At 39.7% G+C, this 13,570-nt stretch overlaps 1 protein-coding gene across 1 annotated transcript in view; it reads left to right on the top strand.

Annotated features, from left to right (window-relative positions):
- The window catches only part of LOC105463607 (transmembrane serine protease 11A), a 68,830-nt gene that overhangs the window by 38,944 nt on the left and 16,316 nt on the right, over positions 1-13,570 (top strand). The window contains exons 4-7 of the mRNA XM_071092665.1: positions 3,468-3,535; positions 5,799-5,959; positions 12,022-12,060; positions 13,278-13,449. Of these exons, the coding sequence (XP_070948766.1) occupies positions 3,468-3,535; positions 5,799-5,959; positions 12,022-12,060; positions 13,278-13,449 (440 nt within the window). The remainder of the gene's footprint in view (positions 1-3,467; positions 3,536-5,798; positions 5,960-12,021; positions 12,061-13,277; positions 13,450-13,570) is intronic.

The following is a 13,570-nucleotide window of genomic DNA, read 5'->3' as shown; positions in this document are numbered from 1 at the left end:
TCTGACATTGTGAACAGAGGCTCCAAAGCTCAAATTCTCTATTTCTACCTTGAGTTCAATCCTTGTGGCAATGAAACTTCAGTGAAGCTTTATTTAAGGCGAAAAGTGTTTTTTAAAAGCCCTCTTACATAATATCCTTTGCATATTACTCATGTTATAATTAGGAGAAAGCAATAGGATGTAAAGTTTTTTTCACAGCATAGTTTTGGTTTCTTTAATGCTAAGGAGCTCACCTGGTGTTATGTTGGAAAAAACAGCTTTTATATTTCATTTACATTCCATATGCCAGTCTTTGGTGACATATGTACCTGCGGTTTGCAGTGTTAGCCACAAAACACTCCCTAAGTGAATACATAGACTGCTGTAAGGGGAGCCAGCCAGGAAGCATCTGCAGAGAAAAGCAGGCAACATGTATAAACAGAGTTAATTCAGGAATGAGAGCTGAATGGCTGGGCGAGTCTGTTTGTTTGAGTTGACAGCCTCTCCCTCACTCTTTCATTAAACACCCAACTAATCTTCAATTGCCCTCTTGGAACTTAATCTCAGTGTAATTTCTAGCATGTCAAAATCATCAAGCAGAAAGAGATACTACCCTGAAAGAGGGTCTTCTGTTCAATGCTAGGAGACAAACTCCAAGTACAAAATTCTAGAAATGCCCTAAAGAAGGAGGTAGGATAGATTTACAAACTGCTAATGCTATTAGGTTGCATAGATATAGATTTATAACAAGCTGGCACACAGCTTTAAATGTATAAGTTTCTCTGAAACTTCTGGGAACTTGGAATGCCAGAACGTTGGCGTAAAGAATGCTTCTAATAATGAAAGCCATCATCTGCCATGGAAACAATTTCCAGGTCTTTAGAAAGCTAGTTTATACATAAGCTCCATTCAACAATAAAACTTATGTTCATGTTTTTTCTGATTTTCCTCCTGTTGTAAATTCATTTTATAAGAATTCTTTTTACCAGTCCCTCTACCCCATTTCTCAAGGCGTTGTCCTCACACTACCTGTATCACCTAAAGATTCCAAGCCCTCCTCAGATCTGGTAAATGAGACTTTTCTAGAGAGAGGGTCCTAGAATTTTATAAAGAAGAATCCTTTTTATTATTGTGATCACCAAACTTTCTTCTGCCTAGATTCTTCTTATGTTATTTTTTCAGCTCCTATCTTCCCAGACAACCTAACCATTCAAAGATAAAATTGATGCTTGGTTTAGATATTCATAGCAGGCACCTTGCCAGATTGATGATGTTATCCAGAGTCAAAAACTTAATCCAATGCCTTCACCAACAAGTTACAAATGGCCAGGAATCAATTGTGATTGAACTTATTCAGAGGGTAATTACAAAACAAACTTCTTTAAATACCCAACTGCTATTTACTTTTCTTCCTTCTAAATTGTATCACTTTTCTCCCTGTTCCATTTTGTTTGCCTTTTTTTTTGTAGAGGGGGGACTCCTCTGCCTCCATACTGAGTAGTAGAGCTGGCTGTGGGTGATGAGAGAGAAATTATTATAACAAAGTCACCCTTTCAAAAACATGTCTTCCAAAAGAATTTTGTTTCTAGCATATAAGCCCCACACCACCTCAGCCCATTTAGGCTTTCTTTCTTTAAGTACCAATAAAGACATATTTTGGATACTAGCAATTTATTTTCTAAATGCTATCTTTGATCTTAAGTTTAAGGCTATTACCAAATCTATATCTCTACAAGTTTTATACTTTAGGCTAATAAATTATTTGATAACTTATTACTATGTGTTCTATGAAAGAAACTGAAGTAAAATTTACATCACATTTAACAGGGTGGTTGTGTGATTGAGTGGGAAGAGGAGCACCCTAAAGATAGAAGACCTGGGTTTCAGTCCCAGCTTACTAGTATCTGCATGATGCCAGGGAAATTCACATACTGCCTCTGAGTCACAGATTTCTAATAGGAATGAAAATATTTCTTATTTTACGGAATAAGAGTTAAAGAAGAAATCAAATAATTCAGTTCCTGATGAAGTATTTATGAATTCCTGAGTGTGCTAAGGAAGTTATAACTTGTTTCTTGATCCCTGAAACAGTTTTCCCTATATTTGTGTGTGTGTGTGTGTGTGTGTTTCAGTCATGACAGTTGGTTTTTCTTCTCATTCCTTGAGAATTTAGGATATTTTGTGTGCACATTTGGTTCCTCTGTCCAACATGAACTGTAGTTCCCCATCCCACATTGAGATGACACTATTTCTACGAAGTGAGTGCTAGGGGATACTGCAAGCCAAATGCCAGGTGTGATAGACCACAGCATCACAATACTGTGGCAGTAGATTAAAGCCAGGCATATGAACTAAAAGCAGTGGTTTTGCTTCTCCGACTTTGGTGACATAAACTGAGTAACAAATTTGAGCTAATACTGGAATACCACCTAATCCTTTTTTCCTCCCTGATTTACCCTAGGGTCCACAATCAACAACAATTTTTAAAGTTTGGCTCTCTCCTAAATCCCTAATGCCTCCTCCTTACCTGTTATAAGTGAAGACCTGCAGAGCTAAGACCTATAATGCCAGGATGGAGGCTAGAGGACCATCAGCAATTAACTATCAAATCTTACCCAGCATTTTATATGTGTTTAACCTTCATAGCCTTATGAGTAGCAGACCAATATCTTTGTTTTACAGGTTCGAAAACTGAGGCTCAAATTGATTCAGTAACTTTGCCAAGGTTGCCCAGTTTGTGAGCAGTAGCATAGGCTCAAATCCAGGACTGAGGCAGGGTTTTCTTTGTCACCACTCAAAGCCTCCCTGAATATCCCATCTCTGCTCTGTATCTCTCTGCTACTCCTTCTATCGTGTTTTAGCAAGATACCTTCTACTCCAGAAACCTGCTCTAGCACAGTAGAATTACTTGGGTAGGTTTTTTTAAAAATATGAGTGCCTACGTCCCCTCTAGACCAATCAAAATCAAAATTATTGGAGAGGGTCTCTGGCATCCATAAATTTTTTTTTTTCTTTTTTTTCTTTTTTTTTTGAGACGGAGTCTCGCTTTGTCGCCCAGGCTGGAGTGCAGTGGCGCCATCTTGGCTCACTGCACGCTCCGCCTCCCAGGTTCACGCCATTCTCCTGCCTCAGCCTCCAAGTAGCTGGGACTACAGGCGCGTACCACAACGCCCGGCTAATTTTTTGTATTTTTAGTAGAGACGGGGTTTCACCGTATTAGCCAGGATGGTCTCGATCTCCTGCCCTCATGATCCGCCCGCCTTGGCCTCCCAAAGTGCTGGGATTACAGGCGTGAGCCACTGCGCCCGGCCACATTTTTTTTTAATTCAGCAAATGATTCTGTTGCACTGTGAAGGCTAAGATCCACCAATTTAAATAATGATATTAGTTCTGTTAAAAAATTTTCCATTGCTTTAACATTAATCAAAGACATATTCTTATTATAAAAGATATTACTAACACGTAGCTTCCCTCTTGTTATATAACAGGTGGATGAGATATTTATAGATTCAGCCTGGAAGAAGAACTATATCAAGAACCAAGTAGTCAGACTGACGTATGTATGGTTGGGCAAAAGTGGAATCACAAGACTGGAGGGAAAAGGAACAAAGGAGACAGGGACCCTCATGTATTGTATGTCTCTATGGACTAGGCTTTTGGCTACAATTTTTCATAAACATTGTCTTTAAAGCAGTCTTTGAGTATAAGGCTGACCACCATTTTGTCAACAAAAAGACTAAGATTCAGGGAGGGTAAGAAATATGTTCAAAGTTCCCCAACTGACAGTTTCCCAAAGTGACAGAACCAGGAATCAAACCCCATCAACTTATTGTGAGGCCTGGAACTTACCAGAACCCGTGACCTGGGGAAAACCCAGCAGCTTGTCATTGCATGCACCAAGTTGTATTCTTTTGACAACTATATTATTTCAAACATGTTAAGCAGGCAAACTTGGCTACAAAATGGGATCACAAATTAATGAAAACTAACGACATGAGGCATGCCTAAACAAAAATATATTCCTGTTGTAATAAATTTTCTCTTTGTTGTGGTGGAGGGGGAAGACTCATATCAGTTGTAGATATTGCTCAGAAGTTTCAATTGTGTTATTTTGAAAAATTACATAGTAGAACATACATGTCATATACATAAATGCATGAACCTGTATGACTCATATTTCTTAAAGATAAAGAAAAATAATATATTCAGATTTTGATTTATTTGAAGAAAATAATTATCACTTTCTTACCAATAGACTAATAATGCTTTGTTGGCAGGTGTACTCCAAAGTTCTCTATGTCTTTACTGAGTAGTGACTTCCATAAGGATTTTATAACATAAATTGGGTAATTTCTACAATACTTAGGAGAGAAAAAGCATATAAATACTAAAACTTTCTAGATTTCATGTTTTCTGTTTTCAAATTCTCATTTACCATATTATTGTAGCAACATTATCATACTCTCGTGAAGTCCTTTGGATGGTAGCCATCATCACTATATAATACTTGGTAAAAATGTTAATTCCTCAGATTTAAGAAGTAAAATTAGTCATCTGTTTGTCAATTTGATATAAAATTCTAGTTATTTAGATCTTTATATTTCCAGAGCCTAAATGAACAAAATTACATAAATTGTCTCAGAATTTCCTTTTAGCCAAAAAAAGATTCAGGGAGATGGGCCTCTAGTGTTTTTCGCAGTTTTTTTTGTTGTTTGTTTGTTTGTTTAAAAACAATAGGAGAGATAACAGATCAATATATTAGTTTCAGGGTTTTTCTTTTTTTTTTTTTTTTTTTTTTTTTTTTTTTTTTTTTTTTTTTTTGAGACGGAGTCTTGCTGTGTCACCCAGGCTGGAGTGCAATGGCCAGATCTCGGCTCACTGCAAGCTCCGCCTCCCGGGTTCACGCCATTCTCCTGTCTCAGCCTCCCGAGTAGCTGGGACTACAGGCACCCGCCACCTCGCCCGGCTAGTTTTTTTTGTATTTTTTAGTAGAGACGGGGTTTCACCGTGTTAGCCAGGATGGTCTCGATCTCCTGACCTCGTGATCCGCCCGTCTCGGCCTCCCAAAGTGCTGGGATTACAGGCTTGAGCCACCGCGCCCGGCCAGGGTTTTTCTTTTAACTGTAATTGGTTTTCCTATTTTAAGAGTATTTAAAAGTTTAGTTCCTCAGGTAACAGAACTTGAATCTGTTTATATTATAAAAGTTCAAGAAATTGGGCATGTTTAATTTGGAGAAGACTCAGGGACCACAATATTGTTGTCTTCAAATATTTGGGCTAGAGGAGGAAATTATTTTATGTTTGTTCCAACTGGTGGACCTAGGCCTTATGGAATGGGAGATATAGGGAGACATATTTCAACTCAAAACGATGAACTCAGAGCTGACCAAAGAGAAACAAGCCTCTTTAGAAAATTAAACTTACTATCTTTTTAATTATTGCACTGTCATTAGAGGGCCATTTGTCATGGACCCTGTAGAAGTGATTCAGGTATCAAATACACAGTTGATTAGCCTAAGAAAACACGAAGGCTTCTTCTACACTCTCAAAGCTTATAATTTTGATGATGATTTTTTACGTCTGTCATTCCTAGCTTCTGTAACAATCCTTCAAATTAATTGGGGGAAATGCACTGAAAACATAATGAAAGCTAGAAGAGGGAACATATTAAATGACCTTGGGTCAGAATGACATGAGACAATCAGCACTTGACACTCTCAGCAAGTGAGGGATCATTCAAGGGAGGAAGATACAGGAAACGCTGAAGGACAATTCTAGGTGTATTCTTTGAAAATGTACCTTTCTTTTGTGTGGCATAGTCCAGAGGAAGATGGTGTGAAAGCAGATGTCATTATGGTGTTCCAGTTCCCCTCTACTGAGCAAAGGGCAGTAAGAGAGAAGAAAATTCAAAACTTCTTAAATCAGAAGATGAGGAATTTAAGAGCCTTGCCAATAAATGCCTCATCAGTTCAAGTTAATGGTAAGGAGGTCCCCTTCTGTGTGATATGAAGTTCTCTATTAGGTTCATATTTTGACTAATCTCAAATTTATTTGTCATTATTTCCATTCCAAATAATAGCTAGAATTCAGATGAAAAAATTCAAGTTAAAGATGTGACATTTCAAGGTGTATTAGTCTCTAATGTAAGCACATCTGAAGTTAGTCATCCAGTGGTTTTCCCAACAGTAACTGATTGGCACTCATCCCAAAATAAAGGCAAGGATTTACAACAGAGGGCTAATCTCAGCTAGGCACTGCCTCCGTGACTAAGCAAGTGAAAATACTAAGGGTTTGGCAATAATTGTTTTTCTGGGTGGGACCTTCCTAAAACACAAATTCATTTGTTGACATACTTTTATTGATAGTTTCTATATATGGTGACATAAAATTTTTGTTAGCTTTTTTTACTATGGGCATTTGGGAAAATGGCAAGCCAACATTGAAGCTGTTAGAGTTATTTTACCATTAATGCTTTAAAAAATCACAGTCTAGGAAAACATCACTGAAACTATGTGTACATTGTTCCACTTTTCTCTTTTTTTTGTTGTTCACCCTTAGCCCATTATACCATTATCACTTCCCTCAATTAAGGAGAACGAACCTTTATCAAGGTCTATCTTTATTGCCTTTACCAGAAGTAACTAATTTCTTTTTATATTCCAGTGACATATGCAAATTCACCCTTATAGATGTGAAATTCACGCAAAAAGGGTTGAGGAATTCAGTAATTAAAAGGAGCTAAGAATCAAATTTAAATCTCTAATTTCTTAAAAGGCTCCAATTAAAAAAGGTTTCTATAGTCAAACACATCTTAAAAATTCTGGCTATGATATTCATTTCTCAGAAACTCTTCCTTATGGTACCATATTAAAGATTCTAAGGCAGCCAGCTAGAGAGAAACTTGTTTACCCTCGTCCACTAAGCTGTTTTCACAGCATCTTCTTCCAGCAGACAAGTACAGATTTCCCCTACAAATTTCAATGGATACTAGACCTAAGAGAGTTACAGAAGAGATTCAGGGCAAGCGATTTTTATCAGACATGAAACAGGACACTCTACCCTTGTAAGGGTCTAGCTGACTCTTCAAGAGGAAACCAAATAAGGAAGTAAAAAATGTGAGGTAATGGAATGGGCAGATGTTTGCTGATGTGACAACGAGTCAGCTACTTAGGGAATAAAGCTGAGGACCTCTCCCAGCCAGAAGGGAGCAACCTGACAAGTGCTTAATCCATCTTCTTTGTTAGATGGGGAAGCAAATGAATAGAAATTGTAAAACAATGGCCATTCTGATAACTTACATGATGCATTCTGTGTAATTTCCAATAAATAGTTAATTTGTCAGGAATGTAAAAGCCTGAACTATCTGAAACCAGAGTGAAGCATAAATTGTTCATTGACTACCTGGTCTTTTTGTTTTTTATAGGCTCAGCTTCTGAACTTCAGCTTATTTTAATAATTGTACTAAATTAAAAGGCAGAATATGCTAATGGAGAAACTGATTTGAGAGTTACCTGAGGCTGGGCGCGGTGGCTCACGCCTGTAATCCCAGCACTTTAGGAGGCCAAGGCAGGTGGATCACTTGAGGTCGGGAGTTCAAGACCAGCCTGGCCAATATGGTGAAACCCTGTCTCTCCTAAAAATACCAGAAATTAGTCAGGCCTGGTGGCGGGCGCCTGTAATCCCAGCTGCTTGGGAGACTGAGGGGGAAGAATCATTTGAACCCAGGAGGCGGAGGTTGCAGTGAGCCAAGATTGCGCCACTGCACTCAAGCCTGGGCGTGACAAAGCAAGACTCCATCTCCAAAAAAAAAAAAAAAAAAAAAAAAAAAAAGGGAGAGAGTTACCTGACCAATTCTGACTCCACTAAGTTACTACAGAACCACCCAAATAATTGACTCATGCCTTTGTCTTCATTTTCTCATCTGTAAAATTCCAATGATAATGTTTGTTCTTCCTGAAATCACAGAGAGATTATAAGAATATACAAGGAAATAGAAAACACAATGTGGAATAAAGGGGCTGTTACTACTGAGAAAGCTATTACGTTGTGCACATGCTTTGGAAACCTGAAATAATTAATTTGAGTGATTGACTAGTAGCAGATAGATCCTTGAAAGTTTCAGAATTTTTAAATGTAAAAAGAATAGTGTTTATTAGTGATATGGGATCCTAGGGGGTGTTGCTTTTCTGGCCAGAAACCTCTGTGGCCAGAGGTTGGTGCCTTTGCTCAGGTTTTGCTCTGGCCCACTGGGCTCATTCTGCCCACTTGACCTGGTAGACTGCCCACCTCCTGCTACCCGCCTGGATCCCATGCCCACCAAGGCCAACCCAGGCATGGAGCTGTGAGGGTTGTGTGAGTGAGCACGGGGTCTGGTCACTGCCCACAGCCAGGCACACGGGCTGCAGCATGATGGGCAGCTCCAGGTGCTGGCACAGGTGTGCTGGCTCTCTGTGAGGCTGTGGCTGGACAAAGCTCACTGCAAGCGGCTTCTCTGGCTGGCACCTGGGAATGTGGTGGCACCCAGGAAGCTTGAAGATGACAGGAACCGCAGGGTCCCAAAGAGGGAGTCACAGCCCTGGCTTGGGGAGCTCCCAGGTCTGGGATCCCTAAAAGGCTGCAGCTTTTATCTCTTTTTGCCTACAATGTGGCCAGCAAGGGGTATGTTTCATTCCTGTTTGTGTTACAGCTCTTTTAGTCTTGCTATTTGGCAGGTCCTGAGTTCTTGTCCTGAGACCAAGAAGAATCAGGTAGGCAGACAAGTGGAGGGTGAGCAAGACGAGAAAGAAGTTTACTGAGCAAGAGAATGGCTCACAGGAGACCCACAGTGGGCAGCTACTCTTCGTAGCCAGGGAGTCCAAGCAAGTGTTCAGCTCCTAGCAGAGAGGAGGCCCTGGAGTTAGAAGCTTCTCTCTGCAGGCAAGTTGTCCCACTGAGTGTTCAGCTTTCAGCAGACAGTAGGCCCTAGAGTGGTCTAGCTCCTCTATGCAGGCAGGTAGTCCCACGATCTCCTAGTCACCTACCTCTCCAACTGCAAGGGCCCAGTTCTGCCTCCGGCACCTCTCTGCCCACCCCTTCGTGCCTGACCTCGCTGCTCCCAGACCAGTGGGCAATTTGGCCCAGTCCCATTGCAGTAGCTTCCAGGATGGCAGGCTCTGGGGGGCTCCCAGGGATGGGCTCTATGAACTTTCTCCTCACACCCACCCTGCAGTGGCCATGGTTGAGAATGGCAACGTTGGGCCAGGTTCCAGAGTAGGAGAGGCTCCAGGCCTGGGAGCGGGTCCTGCCTGGTCACATGAGGTTGGGGGCGGCACAGTCGGCTGCCTCAGGGATGTGGGGCACAGGGGACCCACCACCGTCACTGCTGCTCCCGCGTCCGCTCTTGCTGCCACTGCTCCAGACAGCCTGTAGCTGCCATCACTAGCATTTAAGAAAGGCACATTCGGCCGGGCGCGGTGGCTCAAGCCTGTAATCCCAGCACTTTGGGAGGCCGAGACGGGCGGATCACGAGGTCAGGAGATCAGACTATCCTGGATAACATGGTGAATCCCCGTCTCTACTAAAAAAAATAATACAAAAAACTAGCCGGGCGAGGTGGCGGGCGCCTGTAGTCCCAGCTACTCGGGAGGCTGAGGCAGGAGAATGGCGTAAACCCGGGAGGCGGAGCTTGCAGTGAGCTGAGATCCGGCCACTGCACTCCAGCCTGGGTGACAGAGCGAGACTCCGTCTCAAAAAAAAAAAAAAAAAGAAAAAGAAAGGCACATTCAGTGGACAGCTCAGGAGAATTTTTAAGGCAATTTTTATAGACAAAAACATTGCTTCCTGGGAACACATAATTTTTCGACTACCAATAAACAGAAAACTGTAGAGATTCTAGATTAAGTCTAGAAATAACCCTGTAGCCCAAGATTTATTTATAATTTGTCAAGAATCTGTATTTTGTTTTGACAAAAAAACTGTGGTGTGGGTCCTTCAGGAGGCACAGTGTGACAAAGCAAAGCTAAAATCAACTTCTTTGCATTGCAAACGCCAAGACTGTAGTCAAGCAGCTCACTGCCTACGTGTCAGATGACTTTGCTTCATGATACTTGTAGCCTGTAGAGCCCTGAATATTAACTAGCTTTCTCCCACTCCGAACCTTGTTAGGAGGTGGTCGCTTTCAAAACTAAAGTGTTAATGTTTATTTCCATTTCCGTACCTGGAAAGTAAAAATCTCTGGTCAACATTAGAAACTAGTTACTTGTATATTGACAGTTTGTTTCCAGGTGTAATCATTCTACCTAAAAATCTGGTTATACTCACCACCATTACTACTTACCCTGGTATCATTCCTGGAAATGGATAACTTGCATCCTACTCAGGCTAAGTTGACAAAGTTTTAACTGAAGAGTTCTAACTTTATGCTATTTTCCACTTTATTGCATTACTAAGGACAAAATATATAGTTTTATTAAAAACGAAATAAATTTACTGCCTTAAACTACATTTGATGGTAAACTGAATTCCTTCCATAGAGTAAGCACCAAGAGCAATTGATGGTCTTGGGCAATTGATGGTCCTAAGCAATTGATTCTTCACCATACAATGATTTGGGGTGCATTTAAGGGTATACTTGAATTGCATATTTTCAAAAGCACCCACTTTGTAGAGTTTATCATCACTAGTTTCCCCAGTGGAATTTGTAGAAAGTTAATAGAATGAAACAATCTTATTTTGTATAATGGGGAATAGAATACTGAGAATGTGTCTGAGAACCATGGCACTGGTAGGAAAAAGTAAAACAGTTTATTCTCATCTGCTTAGTAAGCTAAGTCATTTTAACTTGAAAATCATCACAATTTTCATGAAAACTTCCACCAACTTTATTTTTCCCCAGCTTTAGTAAGATATAATTGACAAATAAAAATTGTATATATTTACTGTATACAACATGGTGTTTTGATACATGTATACAAGTTAAATATTTGTGTTTCCTTAGTCAAATTCCTCACTTTTTTGGAAGTTGACAGAATTTAATCTTGGATTGTGTCCAATAACTAGCCTTTACCAATATTCAGATAAGAAATACATAACAGTTTATTGTTTTAAAAAAGCAATTTTAGTATTTAGGAACTGTGTTTAAAAAGCATTTAAAATATCATTTATGCGAGAGTCTTCAAGGTTTTTTCATCCTAAACCCTTTAACCAAAAAAAAAAAAAAAAAAAAAAAAAAAAAAAAAAAAAGAAAGAAAGAAAGAAAGAAAGGTTTATGTGAAATTCGAAGTAAATAAAAGAGAAAAAGCAGATCTGTTCTGGCTGAGGCTGAGTTTGAGGCCTGTAAGACAGTCTACCTGCAATATGGTTTGGCTGTGTCCCACCGAAATCTCATCTCAAATTGTAGCCCCCATAATTCCCACATGTTGTGAGAGGCACCTGGTGGGAGATAAATTAAATCATGGGTGCAGTTTCCCCCATACTGTTCTATGGTACTGAATGAGATCTGCTGGTTTTTTAAGAGGCTTCCCCTTTCACTTGGCTCACATTCTCTGACTTGCCTGCCACCATGTAAGACATGACTTTTGCCTTCCTCCATGATTGTGAGGCCTCCCCAGTCACATGGAACTCTGAGCCCATTAAATCTCTTTTCCTTTATAAATTACCCAGTCTCAGATATGTCTTTATCAGCAGTGTGAAAATGAACTAATATAACCTGTTTCCTCTGTCCCATTTACCCATCTTCTGAAGTGGAATACAAAGAAGCTTTACCCTGAACTGCTGGAAAACCACAGTTCTCTATTAGTACAAACTATTTGTGGGCTGTAGTCATCCACTATTTGTGCCTTACTCACCCGTTGCTTGTGATAGTATCCACCTAATTAGAGGCTGCCTATAAGTCTCTACAAAAACTGTGCACAGATACTGTATCAGATAGCCATTTTCCTAATTAATCTGTATGTTCAACTGTCTAGAATCCATGTATGGTCAATATCCTCTGATTATTCCTGGTCATTGAGACCAACCAGGAAAATATCAAATTATCACCATTTGTTTTGTCTTGTTTTTCAGCAATGAGCTCATCAACAGGGGAGTTAACTGTCCAAGCAAGTAAGTCGAGTTAGCTTATATAAACAAGTAATTTTCACATCAGAAAGGACATTTTCAAATATTTGCTCATATTTGCCCATCTGTGCTCCAAATTTTCTTTGAGAGATAATAACTATTTGTACAATAGATTTAAATACTTTTTTTTTTCTAACTCATGGACTGATCTTTTAGTCATGTTCAAGAAAAAAACTGCCATGGTAACCTTTTGGGGCAATTTGAAGAAAGTATATATTTCTGATTGGGAATACTGGACTTGTTTTTCTAATTTTTAAAAATTCCATAAAATGTACTTTCTGCTACAAAATAAAATAATGAGAAAGTAATTAATAGGGAGGAGATAAAACCCATTGTTTGTGACTGACAAGTTATCTATGAAATATGCTGAGGTCAGGAGTTCAAGACCAGCCTGACCAACATGGAGAAGAAACCCTATCTCTACTAAAAATACAAAAATTAGCCAGGTGTGGTGGCAGGCGCCTGTAGTCCCAGCTACTTGGGAGGCTGAGGCAGGAGAATTGCTTGAACCCGGGAGGCAGAGGTTGCAGTGAGCCGAGATCGCACCACTGCACTCCAACCTTGGTGATAGAATGAGACTCCACCTCAAAAAAAAAAAAAAAAAGAAGAAGAAGAAAAGAAATATGCTTAATATATTCATCTTAATCGCTAACAGTGGCTTCATTAAATCACTTCAAATCACTGTGGCCTATATTTCGAAAGATTTTACAAAAATAGTGATGAATTTGAGCAGTGATGTTCATGCATTTGCCTCTGTGTCTTGCAAACACCCTAAGTATTTTTATTCATGTATTTATTCATTCAACAAGCATCTTTTAACATCTACCAAGTGCCAGAAATTAGACCAGGAGTTGGTGGTACCATTGTGAATGAAACATGATCCCTGCTCTAAAATTAGAATTTCAAAGTAGAGAAAGATATAAATAAATCAGGCAGTATGAAAATAGTGTGATAAATGCTATGGCAGAGGAAGTGCATAGTGCTATGAGAGTCCATCAGAGAGTCAGCTAACCTGGTCTCACAGAGTGAGAAAGTGAACTCTGAAATGTGAGAGAGAAGAGGCCATGAATCCAGTGACAGGTAGGGTGAGTGTCCTGGGTAGGAGGAGTAGTATAGAAAAATGTCTTCAGGCAAGTAAGAATGGGGTCATTTCTTGTAATTACAAGATGTTTCTTATAACTTAATGATCTCATCTTTTTCAGGTTGTGGTAAACGAGTTGTTCCACTGCACGTCAACAGAATAGCATCTGGAGTCATTGCACCCAAGGCGGCCTGGCCTTGGCAAGCTTCCCTTCAGTATGATAACATCCATCAGTGTGGGGCCACCTTAATTAGTAATACATGGCTTGTCACTGCAGCACACTGCTTCCAGAGGTAAGTTATTGACCTTAAGTTAGAACCCACTTCTGCTAAAAAGCCCTGAGTTTTGTCATATTCTTGGTAACAATTAATGTCCCAAATATTACTGAAGTAAAGTAAGAAAAAGTTATTTCAT

Source organism: Macaca nemestrina, chromosome 3 (assembly GCF_043159975.1).
Source record: "Macaca nemestrina isolate mMacNem1 chromosome 3, mMacNem.hap1, whole genome shotgun sequence".
NCBI lineage: Eukaryota > Metazoa > Chordata > Mammalia > Primates > Cercopithecidae > Macaca > Macaca nemestrina.
Note: the sequence above shows the minus strand (reverse complement) of the source record. Positions and strands in the feature narration are given on the sequence as shown.